Here is a 17108-nt window from a genome sequence, read left to right as displayed (position 1 = left end):
AAACATTAATCTGCTATATTGCGATATAAAAAGCTTCATTATATTTCTTTCTGTTGTATTTTACGATTATAACTTCCTATAAATTACAACGAAGGAAACCCTATTAATACTTTTGATTTATATTTTTAGCCGGCTGCACAGTAGATAGCATCGTTCCTAAATACATACATACATACATACATACATACATACATACATACATACATACATACATACGCACGACTGACATTAGGAGGCTAAAAATATTAGCCTTTGTCCTTTGGCCATGTAAAAAAATTGAGAGGAGAGAAGGGGGTCAGTCATCTATAAACAAGAAAAAAATTACAGAGTAAAACTAGGAGGAAATGCTTTCGATTGATTTAATAACTGAACATCAGACAGCGGTCCTGATGCGACCCTTTTGCAAATTTTCAAATGAACTTTATTTTTCCCCTAAATAAATCACTGTCCATATATATATATAATATATATATATATATATATATATATATAATATTATATATATATATACATATATAATATATATATATATATATATATATATATATGTATGTATATATAATATATATATTATAAATATATATATATATATATAATATGTATAATATATATATATATATATACTATATATATATATATATATTAAATTACTTATTATATAGATTAATAAATAGGTAGATCGAGATATTACAAAGCCTTGAAAGAATGACTTTATATGAATATATATGCGCATTAAATAACTTTAATTATGTGTCAGCAAGTTTTAATTTAAAATCAAAACTATTAAAATGGAAGTTTTTTGTCTGTGTGCTTGCTTTCAGCTGGGAACATTGCGACATCTCTGACGTTATTTCCCTGACGTCTTAAAAGAGACTGAAAATCGAATTGGGAATCATTTGTGATTCTGACTTATGAAATATGACAAACGCGTGCAGCGAAGGAAAAGCAGATAAGAGAGGACTTGACTAAGGAGGAATTCCGAAGAAGTTCTACAAGTTCTTATTTATAGAACAAGCGACAGAGTACAAACGATAACAGACAGACAGCCTAGTTTTTATTTGGAGAATAGAAGCGATAGGGAAGAAGCAATATTACAGACAGACTTCCAGACAGACAGAAAAAGGATTTTTTATGAAGTAGCAGCGATATGGTAAAAACAATGACAGACAGACAGACAGAAAAATTATTTTTTATGAAGTAGCAGCGATATTGGGAAGACAGACAGACAGACAGACAGACAGACAGACAGACAGACAGACAGACAGACAGACAGACAGACAGACAGAGACAGACAGACAGACAGACAGACAGACAAGGCGTGAGGTTAAACAGAAAAGATCAAGTGCATAAAACATGTGAAGTTCACACAGCATATCACAGAGAGAGAGAGAGAGAGAGAGAGAGAGAGAGAGAGAGAGAGAGAGAGAGAATTCTAAGAAAAACTCAGAAATGGAAGAAAAATAGACTGAAAAGTGGAAGGCAGCTTATAGAGTAGTAGTGGTAGTAGGTGTAATCCACCAATAGAATAAAACTCCTAAAGTTTTAATTGCTTTTAGAGAAAGCTGTGAAATACGAACAAATAATATACCAGTTAAGAGCAAAGGATGAAGAATCTTCTCATAACAGTGTGGTATCTATCAGAAAAGGACGAAAAAGCAAAAAGCACACGTGCCGAACATAAAGAAATAACTATCATAGAATTCGTCTGAGAGCGAGCGCTAGGATCAAATTGAACGGAAAATGTCATGACGTCATGTTTAATAGCCTGCGTCAAACGGCGTGACGTGGATGCTCTGGACCGAAATGCCATTCGAAAATGCCACAGCCACTGAAGACTCCTACTCGGCGGATGTTCATCGCAGAGTATAGAGAAGGCTGATACCGTAATTGTTCTTGGAAACCTAAATTAATTGGGAGGAGTAAGTGTTACTTCTGAGACGTTACTAATTTAGGCATCCTGTTTATATATATATATAATACGCCCATACACACTCTTGTTGCGTCCAAAGCGCCTCAGTGACGTGGCCTGCCACCTCGGTGGCCGCGAGTCCGAGTCTCGGGCATTCCATTGAGGGGTTGGAGATGTGTATTTCTGGTGACAGAGGTTCACTCTCGACGTGGTTCGGAAGTCACGTAAAGCCGTTTGTCCCGTTGCTGAATACTCACTGGTTCCATGCAACGTAAAAACACCATACAAACAAACAAACAATAAAACACATGTTGCGTTCAAGTTGTATAAATGCACAGACAGACAGACAGACTTAAGAGAGTGAAGAGGATAGAGAGACAGACAGAGACAGAGAGAGGGTTAAGAGAGCGGAGCAGGAGAGGAGAGGAGAGGAGTGAAAGAGAGAGAGAGAGAGAGAGAGATAGTGGCTTCGTTTATGTCTTAGTGAACTGTCCAGTAACCGGGCTACTAAGCCTTGTGGAATTAGCTGTCTTTATCTATTAAGAAATAGAAGTCGTCATCGACATTATTTTTATCCATGTCATCACTAGTAATATCTCTCGGTTAAAATACTGACCAAAATAAAGCAAGATATCTGTGTACGTACCCAGGCAGGTTTGAACCAGTTCTCATCTGGTCAGTTTTCATTCAGAGAGAGAGAGAGAGAGAGAGAGAGAGAGAGAGAGAGAGAGAGAGAATTATCCCCTAATCACGGTATTAATCTAGCTGTTTTTATTCATTATGAAATGGCGGTCATCAACCACATATTTGTAAATTATGTAATTACTTGTAATATCTCTCGGCTAAAATGCTACTCATAATAATGCAAGATATCTGTGTACGACAGTCACTACGTAGGCAGAATTGAACCCATACTCGCGTGCATTGTCGGTTTGCATTCACTCAAATCAGCCGTGCAACAAAGTAATCCTCATTACTACATGCTTTTCTTTGCTATTTTTCGTATTCTTTACCGCGGATATATCGCAGTAATACCCTAGAAAACATGAGCAATGCATCTCCGATCACAGAACTTTTCTTCATTTATGAAAGACTCCTTTGGGTCGATCATTTTTACGGTCTTTTTTAAGCCACTGATGGATGAAATCAAGACAAGTTTGTAATTATTTACTCTGCATTTTATCACCACGGTATTTCAACCCACATCAAATGGACTTGGACATTTTTCATGCCTTGTTGTTTGCCTAACCAATGCCATTCGTTTGATCTCGAGGGTCAGGGAAGCGTTCGTCACTAAAGAGTTTTATGATAATTACTCTCCCCTCTTGGTTAGACTCTTACCGCATTTCTTGATTGAACGAGTGTTTTACGGTATATTTTCTCCTAAGTTTTCTTTGGAGAGAGAGAGAGAGAGAGAGAGAGAGAGAGAGAGAGAGAGAGTGTGTTACAAGGAGTTACAAGGCTTGGGATGTCTCAAAGACTTGTTAGTTCATCCGCGGAGACATCGTGTGCCCAACTTTTCCCTAGGAGCAGGTTTTAATGTTCATTCTCAGTGTCATAATGATTTTGTCTAGCTTGCTGTCTACAACTTCTGGTGGCAGTTTATTCCATGTGTCACATATCTTGTATCTGAAGAAGTTCCCGCAAAAAGATGTGTTGTATCTCTTCAGCTCTAGCTTCCATCCATTATTTTTTGTCTGGTTTTCCTTTGACGTAAACAGGTTACTGTCTACTTTTGTTATGCCTTTTAGTATTTTGAATGTTTCTATGAGAGAGAGAGAGAGAGAGAGAGAGAGAGAGAGAGAGAGAGACAATGTAATAGAGAGAAATGTCCCACAAGCACCATTGAAGAGAGAGAGAGAGAGAGAGAAGAAGAGAGAAGAAGAGAAGAGAGTGAGAGAGAGGAGAGGAGACAATGTAATAGAGAGAAATGTCCCACAGCACCATAGAAGAAGAAAGAGAGAGAGAGGGGGGGGAGGAGGAGGAAGGAGGAGAGAGAGAGGAGAGAGAGACAGTAAATAGAGAGATGTTCCCACCAACACCATAGAAGAGAGAGAGAGAGAGAGAGAGAGAGAGAGATACGTGTCACACATGTCATGCATCAATAACACACGAAAGAACTCCACCCACAGAGATGATTGTTCCATCTCCATCTCGCTGTTTTCTTTCTCCTTATAACGCCTAGTCCCCGTTTTATCACGTCTGCTTTCGTATCTTCTTACCTAATTTTAGAAGAAATAGTTTCACCTCCGCTACGATGAAATTCCTCTACGTTACATTTGAAATTGTAAACGTAATTTCCAGTTGGATCTGGACTATGACAGTCGAGAAAAAAAAGTTTGTGCTGATTATTGAAAGGTCTAAATTATCAGTGATCTATGCGTTATAACAAAGTTTCATTTTATAGCTCGGTTTTACAGGTAGCAGGGGATGACTTCATCACAAGTTGGTTTGAAAGGAACTTCCAATCCGCTTCGAATCGCGTGATGATCTCGGAGGCGTAACCGGTCTAGGTGTCACTCACTCCGCGTCATTTTTCACATTGCTACGCTGTGTATGGGAGGCGGAATTCCTATGGACGCGTGTCAGTTGCGTCTTGAGGGCCATACAGTAGTGCCTTCGCGAGGGTGTCTTGGGCATATGTGCCCAATTAGTTAAATAAGAATCCACTAGATGTCAGCATCCCATGGAGTATGCATGTGGGGGTAGCGGGCAACGCATGGGCTCAGTGTGCGTGTAGCGGTGGTGGGACGAGGTTGTGCTATTCGGATTTGGAGTCGCCTTGAATGGGACGAGAGCCACCGTGGAGTGTGTGCCGCGAATAACCCCAAATAGTAGACGTTATTTTTGAATGATTTCCCATGGCTTCTTGAGTGGATTTATGCCAATGAAGTGAAGAGTTTTTTTAGTGTTTAGTGAATATGTCTCTGAAAGCCTTTACCCTTTTAGCGGTCTTCTGGACCACGTCAATTATTGCTGGATTTACTCTCGATGAAGGTACGTTATCTCCGTTTCGTTTCTCGTTCTTCCTGTCATCTCTCCTTTCATCGAATCGACTGACGGATAACTTTCTCGACTTAAAAGATTATTTTTTTCTCTCTCCATCTCATATGACGTGATGGGAGAGTTTATTATAACTTCGACATTTCATCAATAAACTATCGAGAAGTTCGAAGTCTGTGTCCTTAAAGCGCTCGCAAGTTTTATAACAAAATTAATTTGCTACAGAACTGACGAGAGACGGAGCTGATGTTACGGGAATAGCGGGAAAAATTGCATATAGGAACTTGATGGGATTTGGATAAAGTAAGAGTACAAAGAATAATTTAGATTTAATTAGTTGGCGAATCGAGGTGAAGATTAACATTGTAAAACGAGGCGAAAACTCTTTGCATTAAAGTGATTTTTTAATCCGCTGTCTGTAAAGTGATGCGTTAATCATTGTATAAACTACACTTTTGAATATGATTACGTTTGATTACGAGATTAGGTCGTTGAAAAATAATGATATTCAGTCTTTAAAGAGCTTGTTTGACGGCCGTGGTATATTGTTTAGTTGTTAACAGTAATTAGATACTTGTTCATTTCAGTAAAAGGAAAATGTCGGGAGAGGCAAATTCTCTGTACATCACAAGGATTCATTTCTTTTTTTATTTCCTTAACATCTTTATTAACCAAAACAAAAATTTATTTCGCCAAAGATCTTCGTGAGTTTTCCTTTTTCTCTTCGATGATTTTTCCGATTTTTATCTGTTCTTTTGCGAAGAAAATAGCCGATTGCCTTTTTTCCCCATTTCGGTTTCTTTACTCTCCCGTTTCGAATTTTTCTTTTTGGCTTGAATTTAACCTCGCGTAAATCATTGCTTATGGCCGAACCTTTTCCAGGGAGCGTTGTGATGATACGAATTTTATGCATGTGGTGTGGATGCTTTCTTTTCCCTCCTCTTTTTTTATATCTATATATTGGTGGTTTTACGTAACGATGTTATATACGGAAACGTCCAATCTATTTTTCTTATTGGCAGCTTATATTCCATATTGAAGGCTGTCAGGAAACTTTTCTATCAATTCGGTACGAAGGTATTTTTTCCTTATGTAATGTTTTAGGTTTGAATATCATTATCATTCTCGCACACCTCTACTTATTATTATTATTATATATATATATATTTTTTATATTTGCAACTTATTGCCCGTATTTACGCTTGGTCGGAATTTCTTCGCGTTTGTTTACGCGCGTCCTGGTGTCTCGGAATGTCTATCGCTTCTTGTTGGTCTTATTATGATCTTTCTTTGGCATTCTTTATTTGTGGTGTGCTTCGCTTCGCTTTTTAATGCGTGACTAAATGATCAATTGTCTGAGATGTGGTAAACTTTGCACGTCATATAAAAACAATTGTTATCGAAGACCACCTGATATAGAAGTTGTTGTATTTGTAGTTTTATCGTTCATAGTAGTAATTAAGTCACTTTCCATATTATATAGGTACAGCTGAGACCCTTTTCGTGCATTAATAACTATAAGACTCGTTCTTTAGATTAAAAAGAAAAAATTATGGGTGTGGTGTAAAGAAAGTCTACGGGGATGAGCCGCCCCGAGTCATACTGAATCAGGTCCATTCATGCGAGCTAGCTCTTCTACATTAGTTTTATTTTATAAATAAATAAATATGGATTTACTTGTACAAAAATATTTAACGGACTATATTATTGCCGCATTAGGTGATTTCAAGATCAAATTACTTATGAACTTCTCTTTTAAAATTTTTTATTTCTAAATACTACTGCACTATAGACCGATTGCCTTTTGATGTTGGTAGACAATGATTTCGGTTAAATAACCTCTGTTAAAAATACATGCAATACTGATAAATAGTAAGAAAACCTAAAGGAGAAGTGGAGAGGATTTCTAGAAATATATCGCAAGAGTATAATGAAAGATGAATCTATTGTCGCAGTGAGTAAAGAAACTATCGTAAAAAAAGAAAAGAAAAAAAAAAGAAATGACGGTAATCCTGGCACACATCAGTGATGAGACGGGAATGAAGTGAGACTGGCAGCTTTTTTTTTTTTCCTTCTTCGTCTTTCTAGTTCCTCCTCCTCTGCGATAAAACGCTGAAGATCTCTGAGATAAGAAGAATAATAGATGGAATGATGAAACCGTTCCAGCGCTGTCAGAGAAGAGAGAGAGAGAGAGAGAGGACGGAGTTACAGGCCAGCCAATTAAATATAACAATGCATCTTAATATTTTGGAAGAAAAATCTAATGGAAAGTGGGACGTTTGCTGTGAAGAGAGTGGGCGGAGTCTGTCTGATGGTATGAAAATGAGATGGACGACTGCCACTAATGAGTGATCAGGGTGGGGAAAAGGAAGTAGGGTAATCAATGTACAAGCAAAGAAGAATATTAGTGGATGAAAAAAGAAAAAATGGGCTTCAATATAAAAAGGATAATAAATATAGTGATAAAAGAATGAGCAAGGAAAAAAAATTAATTTGATGCATGAAATAACAAATAATCCCCCAAAATTGCAGTGGAAAAGTACCGAATAAAGAAGGGGAACGGGACGCTAAGAAAAAATAAATAAATAAACACACACACATACAACCCAAATGGAAGGTATAGTAGTAATCTAATAAAGGCCGCAGTAAAGAAACGTTGAATGTTAATTGCCCGGAATGCGACCGGATTTGATGGCGGATGTAAAGATAAGTGCCATTATCGAGCCCGAGATGTATGGAGGGGGAAAAGGAAAGTCTTTAAAAGGAGTTATAATGGGGCAATTCATCATGTTAACTGTTAAGACATTCTCAACAAAGATACAGATATTACGGGAAAGAATCTTGGGAGATTCTTTTCCGGATCGGATTATTAATGGCTTTGGTTTGAGGCTGAAGGAGCTCTGGCTGGACTCGATTCTCGCTTCTCGACTTTCGTGCCGACAAGCGATGAGGGCAGAGGAGCTCTGTAGAGCTGTTATTGTTATTATTATTATTTAGAGCAACAGACTTAGTTTGATTAAAGGAAGAAGTTAATTTCATCGCTTTCCAACTTACAGTTTGTGGCTTGAGCAGAGAATCACAAAATAATTTTTATTATTATTATTATTATTATTATTATTATTATTATTATTATTATTATTATTATTATTATCGTAGGAATTCAAAGAACCAGACCCATAATTATAGTATTGCCTATCATCCAACTCATTCCTTTTTATTTTCTGAACGATCATATGATAATAATAATTGAATGATGTTAATGGAGAAACAGGATCCTAAGAGATACACCTGAATCAAAGAACTCTTTAAATTCTGTACTTTCTTATCACCAAACATAAACTCTACTGTCACAGCCATTAGCTGTCAATACGAGTACAACACAACCACATGCGTGATCTTCCTTATATAAATGAAAATAAACTAGGGGCAAATAATTCAACGTGAAATTAGAAGCCCATGGCGAGCTGAGTTGGTGATTGGCCATCAGATTGTCAGGAAGAGGATACATTTTGAGTTACTGTACTGAACAGAACAACTTTAGCGTAGAAATTATCAGTGTTCTTTAATTTGTGATAAGGATGTGTACAGAAGATATTGCGCAGGAAATATGTTTATGAATTTCTACATATGCCTAATATTATATAATAATAATAATAGATATATATATATATATAATATATAAATAATAATATATATATATAAACTATATATATATATATATAATATCTAATATATTATTAATATACCTATATATATATATATATATATGCGTATAATTATATATATATATATATATATAATATATTAATATATAATATAATCATATATAAATGAAAATATATAATCTATCAATTAAATATAATATATATATATATATAATTAAATTTCAATTATAATAAATATACTAATATTATGCAAGGTTATGCCAATGGTGATATGAAATATATATATATATATATATATATATATATATATATTATGCAAAAGGTTATGCCATTGGATGAAAATGCAATATATTTATAATAATATTATAATATATATATATAATATATAGATATATATATATATATATATATATAAAAAAGGTTATGTCACGGAGGAAAATGAAATAAACGAGGACTGCTAGTTTTCGGTTTTCATTTTCCTCCGTGGCATTACCTTTATTTATACATAGCATCACATGTTATATATTTCGTGATCAAGTTATTCATATATATATATATATATATATATATATATATATATATATATATATATATATATACAACGTATATACACGTATGAATGACATTTACCACATCACCGTGATTCATATACAAACATTAAGCTACATATGTCCTATAATATCCAATTCGTTCTTCGTCGGAAGTATTATATTTTCATATATTTTATATATTATTTTCGAGGTAGAGCGAATTAGGTAGTAAAGGACATTTGTAACTGGATATATATGTATATATATTATGTATATATAAATATATTACAAATCTTGAGAATCTCTCTCTCTCTCTCTCTCTCTCTCTCTCTCTCTCTCTCTCTCTCTCTCTACGGAGTCTTCAAAGTACTTTCCTTTGTTAGTTTGAAGACAGTACGACTTGAAGTCGTCTCATGGGTGATTATTCTGAGTTAACGAAATCCAAATCGCATTAATGCATCCTTTTGTTCCATTACGGCGTCAGCGATATTGATGAGACGTGATTAGGATTAGGCACTCAGATTTTTGCTTACTCGCCTACAATCTACTTAGTTGTTTTTGTTTTTGTTGTGGGGGTAAGAAAGCCCTTTGGAAAAGCCTAAAAAGTTCCGAAAAGGGTTTAGCGTTGAGTTGAAGATACAGGAAGTTGAGGATAGGATATTTATGATTTATTCATGAGAATGGAAATGTAAAAAGTAAATAATATGCATGTTAAGCAGTACAGAAAAGTTATTGTTAATAAGATATAGCATATTTATATTATTTTTTGTTGGTGAAACAAGGAGTTATTTGAATGTAGGTTTTAGCACATTTTAATTTACCTTAAGTTAGGAATATAATGCTTACAACTTGAGCGCGAGGGGAAAATCTTGCATGCGTCCCGAGTAAGCTTGTGTCGGATCGCGCATTGTTATAGGAGCCTACGTTCTTTGCACTTGTGAATAATGAAAGGCAATTTTCGTAGGAAGGTTCTCTGTATTAGTTTTTCAGAAGACTTTATGAAATCGTGATATATTCGCCGAGAGACTTTATAAAATCTCACAATTTATCTCACAATTTCAAAAGAATGCATTTTGTTGAAAGATTCAAAAGTAAAGAATTGATGGAACACCACAGAATGGTTGTTGCAAGACCTTTTAAATTGAAATCCTAAGAAAGAGTATTAGGAGACGTTTTAAATAATGTGAAATACGTGAGGAAATGTATATGTTAAGGTCATAAAACTTGACTGTCGTGTCAGAGATTAGTGCGGTGTACAATTTTGTTGAAACCGCCCACTCGGATCTTAATGTGAACTCATACAAAGATTAAAATTATTTTATAAATATATAACTACTATAATTTGGTGAAATTGTAGTTGCTACTGTTTAGTATAAATGTCAACGTTAGGTGAACTTCGTATAATATGGCTTCTCAATTGTATATATATATATATATATATATATATTATATATATATATATATATATATTTACTATATATATATCTCTCTCTCTCTCTCTCTCGCCTCCTCTCTCTCGTCTCTTCTCCTCTCTCTCTCTCTATATATATTATATATATATATATATATATATATATATATATATATATATATATATATATATGATATATATATATAACATTTTTCACAATAACGAAATTGTGTTTATAATGTATAGTTTCTTGTAGTATCGGTTTTGAAGATTATCATTTAAATGGACATCGCCTCTTTTACCCGTTTTATATATTTTGAAGAGAGTCCCTTCTATTATGCTTGTATCGTTTCCCCATATAAAAGATTTCTATACCTATTCGGTTATTCAAGCCCCCATTCCTTTATTTGTGATTTCAGAAGCTGTTCAAATGTCGACTTCATTATTCTATTTAAGTTTTCCTGGAATATCATTTTGAAAATGACCCGTGGTATATTGTCAGCGCCGGAATAAATAAATAAAGAGAGAGAGAGAGAGAGAGAGAGGAGAGAGAGAGAGAGAGAGAAAGCCCTTTCGTTTGGTTTACCAATGAGCTTTTGGCTACCTTCGGGAAATGTCTTCTTAATCTGAGTAGCCAAGACATGTGGAGCCATCTTGACGCGACCATATCAGTGGAGGCTCATTTTCTCCATTCTCGTTCGTGTTTTCTTCTAACAAGTGAAAGAATGTGTTGGTTATCATTGTATAACGTAACAACATCTTTTTAGGGCTCTTAGGACGGAAGGACCGACCATTCTTTCACCCTTCCCCTCCCCCTCCCCCTCCCCCCACACACAGTCCTTTCCTCTATTGCTGCCTCTGGCCCTTCGAAAGAAAGAAAGAAAAAAAAAAAGCTTTAGACTTCCAGGGATTTTTCCCCCGGTAAAACTCTGTCAACATGTTTTAACGAAATGTAAACAGCCCTAATTGTATGGCCATGTTACATTTAATATGTCATTCAGGACCATAGAGCGCGGAGCGTTGCAATTTACGCGCTGTTGCTTTTGTAATGATTCTGTAAACTGGAGTTTTTACCTCCTTTCTTAATTATTGCGCGGTAATGTTTCGCCCTGGTATTTTAGTCTTCACGTAAAATGTTCCTCGTCTCTCTCTCTCTCTCTCTCTCTCTCTCTCTCTCTCTCTCTCTCTCACACACACACACGTTCATATTGATCTCTTATCTTTATTTCTCCTTTTTTTCATAAATTTTGCGAACGATGAAAGATGCTATTTAACGCTCAAGTGAGCTTGGGAAAGTCGAGCATGCAGCCAAGAAGGGCGTCATTCCTGTCAAAGACTGCGTTATATTTTGTTGAGAAGCATTACGAATAAATTGGTTCGGTTTCTAGCTCCTGCTTGAGGAGAATCATTATACCTTATAAAATGGGGTCAGACGCCAACTTACAGGTTTTAGCAGTGGCTGGAAAGAGATGGTGACATTTTAAATAAGAAAGTGAGACATTTATGTAACACCAATTAAACAGGTTTCGATTCACGTTCTTGCTGGAAAGATTTAATGTACTTTTCCTACGTACATTAAGCCCCAGTCACCTTTTAAAAGGTAATTAGTGAAAGGGTTTCGGCTCCTTGTCCAGTGTAGATATAGAGAGATTTAATATATATTTGAGCAAGAACGTATGCGTATTTGTGACACCTTATAGACAATCGATCATTAGTTTCTGATTTCTAATCATGCTTGAAAAGATTTATCCTTAATTTTGGAGCCGGTTGAACAGGTATAAGTCACCTCCTTGTAAACTATCAGTAGGTAAGTTCCTACCCCAGGTCCTGATTGGAAGGAACTATTTCTGCATATTGAACACGATCATGTACGCCTATTATCTTTGCAGTATCACAAATAACCAACTGCTATTGGTATCCACAAAACGAGCGTGCCGTGACTCGCCTTGTTGCCGACGAGATAATCCTGGGCAAAAGTTACTTGGTGGCGCCCCAGTTAGCACTTGGCATTTAATACGGGCCGTGCTTTGAGAAGCCATTGCTCTCATCCTTTCGATTCTCGGAACACCCGCCTGTGTATCTCAAGGATATGTTACTAGAGAAATGGATCTCGAGCTACTTAGATACCGTCGCCAGAGGGTTTAGGGAAAGACGCCGGGAGGTATTGGACGTGGTCAGGTTGGAAATATTGGAAGTATGTGGGGGCTGCTGGCACCACTCAGACGGTGTTGGTTGGCACTGGTTAACGAGCAGACGAGATGAGGTTTAATTCCTTCAACATTACGTTTCATTGTCTTTATTTATAGATTCTCTCTCTCTCTCTCTCTCTCTCTCTCTCTCTCTCTCTCTCTCTCTCTCTCTCGTGTGAAATCACCTGTGGAGACACATCATGTGTTGATCATCACATTGATAAAAGAGTAGGTTGTAAAGTTTAGATTCGTTTCTATGTCTAATTTTTACTTTACCTTGGATCTACCTCCTCGGAAACTATTTTCTTGCCACATCAGTTGGTTATTGACTTGTACGAGACGGCGTCATGATAGTTGTCTGCGTTGTAAAGCGTCGTTTTATGCGGCCTTCGAAGTACAAGAAGCTCCCAAGTAGAAATAGGCGGAGCCTATGGCAAACATGTAAACAAAATGTCCTGGTTATTGTGGTTTTATGAAGTCTGGCACCGAAATTCACCAGTGTAAAGAAAATTGGGGTCATTAGAGTTGGGCGTGGAAAGATTTGTCGGAATAAGAGAAAATGTCACATGAGATAACTTTGAGGCTAAAACCGGCATTGCGTTTGAGAACAAATTTCCTGTATGAAAGACTAGTTTAGTGTAGAACTTTGGCACAGACTATTCCATTAGTATCCTCTGTAACGTCGACAGAGATCAAAAGAATGTAGAAATTCTCAAAATTATCATGAAACAAATCTTCGATAAGAACTGGATGCGTGGGTGATACTGTACAGTATGCCGAATATGTGCGCCAGCCTTTGAAGCGGAAACTTACTCAGTGCTCCGGTGGTATTCTGTCCATGTAAAACTCTGTGTGACAGTTTCGAGAAAGTGCATTGCCCTGATGAAAGAATGTAACTTTGTTCGTGACTAATTCTTCTCCGTTTTTTAGATCTTAAGTCTTTCCTCCGCGGTATGCTGCTTCTGTGCAGCTACAGTATTTGGAATAGCTGTTTAACAGAAAAGTTTTGGGTGAAGATGGTTCGTACCTGATTCAATAATTCAAGGATGAATGTGATAGTGTTTATGTACTCCAGGGATACAGGTAAAGTGAGAGGCAGTTCTGGTATAGCGTGCATACGTGCAATGTATCCGTGTATTTTCTCTGTTCATTATATAAGATGTCTAAAAATGCGTATTTCTGGCAAAGGCTTCGTCCATGCATTGGGAACCAACGCCAGGGTGATAAAAAAAGCCTCCTTTGGCAGCAGAAATGGTTGCCCTGATTACGTGAAGACAACAGGGATGCAAGTGCAATGCGGGGGAGATGGGCCTCTTTTCCCCATCATTTTTGTGGTGTTATTTGTGAAACGCTCGTTCTTCTTGATTTCATTTTTGTAAGAATTACCTTTTTTTATGGAAAATCGTCGTGCAAGATCATGACATTCAGTTGCCGTACAAATTGATGTCATTAGATCATTGTAATCATATAGTTATTAGTAAGTCCAGTTGTGTTTATTAATACATAATACCTACCTCAGTATACATTTAACAAGGTTTTTGAATCCGTTGTGAAAAATGATCTTCCCAGTGACGTCGAGAGTATTTTTGGGTGTAGGTGTCTCCTTGGCCATGGTTTCTGTTTAGTTACCGTGTGTTTGGTAGGTGGGTAGGGGTGAGAGGAAATGGCACCAGGGCGGGAGGAGACAGGGTAGGGGGGCGGCGGCAGTTGCCAGGGCGAAGCCGGATGGACATGGTTGAGGGCATCTCAAGAGGAAATGCAGTTTGGGGATCTCATCCTATCTACTACATGTGTTTTCTGCGCTCAATTCTACCAACCCCTTTTTACCTTGCCTCTGAACACAGGAAGAGAAACGGTGTTATTAATTATCCTTCCTGATTCTGTTTTCATGTTCTTCTTTTGAAACTTTTTACGTGTTGATATGTACTACGCGAGGCTTCATATGAAATCCTGTAAAACAAAGACAGTCTTTGAGATATATTTTCATTCAAAGTCTGAACGCTGCCTCCCTCCCTCTCTAGTCTAGTGAATTTACCTCCCTTGCTCTCTCTCCGGCCGTCTGTCGCTCGCTTATCGCATCGCCCCGAGAATAGATCGTAGGGCACAATACACATAGCAGCCAGATTATGCACACTTCGTATACATTCTTTTAATGTGACGGCTACAAAGGCATCGACACAAAGGGCGGCCCTTGCAATGCGAAAGACAGACAGACCGCGACAGATCCTAACGCAGTTGCAGCAAAGACAAACAATAGTTGGGAGACAACAAATCAAAGAGCGTAAAAGGGAGTCTACTGAAAGCAGTTGTGTCACACAGGGAGAAAGACGCTGGAGGGGGTGAGGGAGGGAGAGGGGATGGGATGGAGGGGAGTGGTACATATCTCTGATACAGTGAGAAATATACTGGAGGGAGGAAGAGAGGAGAAAGGGAAACGCATTTCTGTGACAGAGAGAGAAAGGGGCATAATGGAGGGGAGGGAGTAGGGGATGTTGTTCCTGACTCAGATATGGCCAAAATGTTGTTCAAATTAAACAGGAGTGAGTGCATCTGAATGCAGTGACTATTGTATATAAATACTCAGGTAAACTATGTGAAAGGTAAAATTATTCATAAGGCAGTAAGCACACGCAGTGATGTAAAGTTGAGAGAATTATACAAGAAAAGCTGTAAAATAAAGGTGATTTAATTAAGTGAACAAGAAAATGTAAGAGTCTATGTGATGCATACGTACTATGTCATTGTTTCCCTGAATCAAACTTTCTTCAAAATAATATTAAATGTATTTTACGAAAGAAGGACTTTCCTTTTTAAGGAATTCAATCATAAAAGATAGTAATGCCTCACTGCTTCATTTAACGGAGGCAATTGGGTAAACGTTAACTAAGCAAATAAATACTGAGCAATAAAAAGTATGATAGTCCTTCATTTAGCATGTGCCAAGCCTTCTCTTCATAATTCTGTACGTGTGTGTACATTCATAGGAAGTACACACACACACACGCGCGCACCGCTAACAAGAGATAATTTCACCCTACTGTAGTGCGTTGTGCCTTTTTTTATGTGCCGGGGGGTGGCGGGTGTCCGTTTAGGAAACTAATTTTGCCTTTTCAGGAAATGGATGTATTACGGAGGCAACGGTTTGTTATCAGCCTCGACCTGCCCCGTCGGCAATGTACTAAATATAAAATGCTCTAAGTTTATGAGGCCTTATAATTTAATATATATAATATATATATATATAATATATATATATATATATATATATATATATATATATATATAATATATATATATATATATATATATATATATATATGTATGTATCTATGTATGTATGTATGTATATATAGTATGTGTGTGTATACAATGTTATATATGTATATATAAAATTATGTATATATACATATATTATATATGTATATTTACATATATATTTTGTGTATAATTTTTATACTCTTTTTACGCTTCTGTACTTCCCATAGGTAACACTCGTACCTTGCCTGTAGAAAAAAAGTTTAGTACACAGTTACTGGACGTTCTTGTACCATAAATTGGTTTCATTGCTTGTGGAGTTCTCTCTTTCTTTCTGAGAAAGAGAGAAAAATCCTCGTACTATTCGTCGGGCATCAGGCTTTTTTAAAAGGAAGATTAAATTGAACTGAATGTGTGATTATTTTAGCGTGAAAATGTCATTTAGCTATATGCTCCATGCTTATAATTCTGAAGGAAAGAAGGCTAACATAATTGATTTTACCATTTGTGTGTTTCACTCGAAATTGATCCTTACGGATGTCGTGCCGAGGGTCGGAAATGGCTCATTTCGACCTGACCCTTACAAACAAACTCTCCCGGACCGAAGCATCAGAAATTAATTGTGTGGAATGCGAGAACGGGAGTTTTTTCCCCACAGAATTTCAGTTTTTGTTGCTTTTGTCTTGATTTGTTTCCAGGAATGGTAAATGGTATATGTAGTAATCTAATAATCGTTATATATTATAATTTATAGTATTTTTATTGGTTGTTCTTTTAGTAAAGAGATCATCTTTTCATTTTATATATCATTCATATGCAAAGTAGTAATGGTTTTCACAGCATAATAAGTTATATACAAAACCTTCAGTATTTCATAATGATACATTTCGAGTTATTTATAATATTGCATATTTATAATTTAATCAGTAAGCATTTTATCTCATTGATATTCAAGGTGGTAATGGTTTTAACAGCATATATGTTTGAACATATCTCGGCAGCCGTTATATACAAGGCCTTCAATAAATTATAATGTAACATTTTGGGTAGTTTATAACGTTTTATGTTTGTTATTTTTGGCAGTAAGGATTTTACTTCATTTATATCACATTATAATAAGTTTGGATATACAAATATCTTGGTAAT

At 36.3% G+C, this 17108-nt stretch overlaps 1 protein-coding gene across 1 annotated transcript in view; it reads left to right on the top strand.

The window, feature by feature from the left end:
• Positions 1-4623: 4623 nt before the first annotated feature.
• LOC135222360 (hemicentin-1-like) overlaps positions 4624-17108 on the top strand; it is a 453571-nt gene continuing 441086 nt past the window's right edge. Inside the window, exon 1 of the mRNA XM_064260447.1 lies at positions 4624-4906. Coding sequence (XP_064116517.1) covers positions 4831-4906 — 76 coding nt within the window. The 5' untranslated portion in view covers positions 4624-4830. The remainder of the gene's footprint in view (positions 4907-17108) is intronic.

Source organism: Macrobrachium nipponense, chromosome 3, assembly GCF_015104395.2.
Source record: "Macrobrachium nipponense isolate FS-2020 chromosome 3, ASM1510439v2, whole genome shotgun sequence".
Classification (NCBI taxonomy): Eukaryota; Metazoa; Arthropoda; class Malacostraca; order Decapoda; family Palaemonidae; genus Macrobrachium; species Macrobrachium nipponense.
This window is presented reverse-complemented; position numbering and strand designations above follow the sequence as displayed.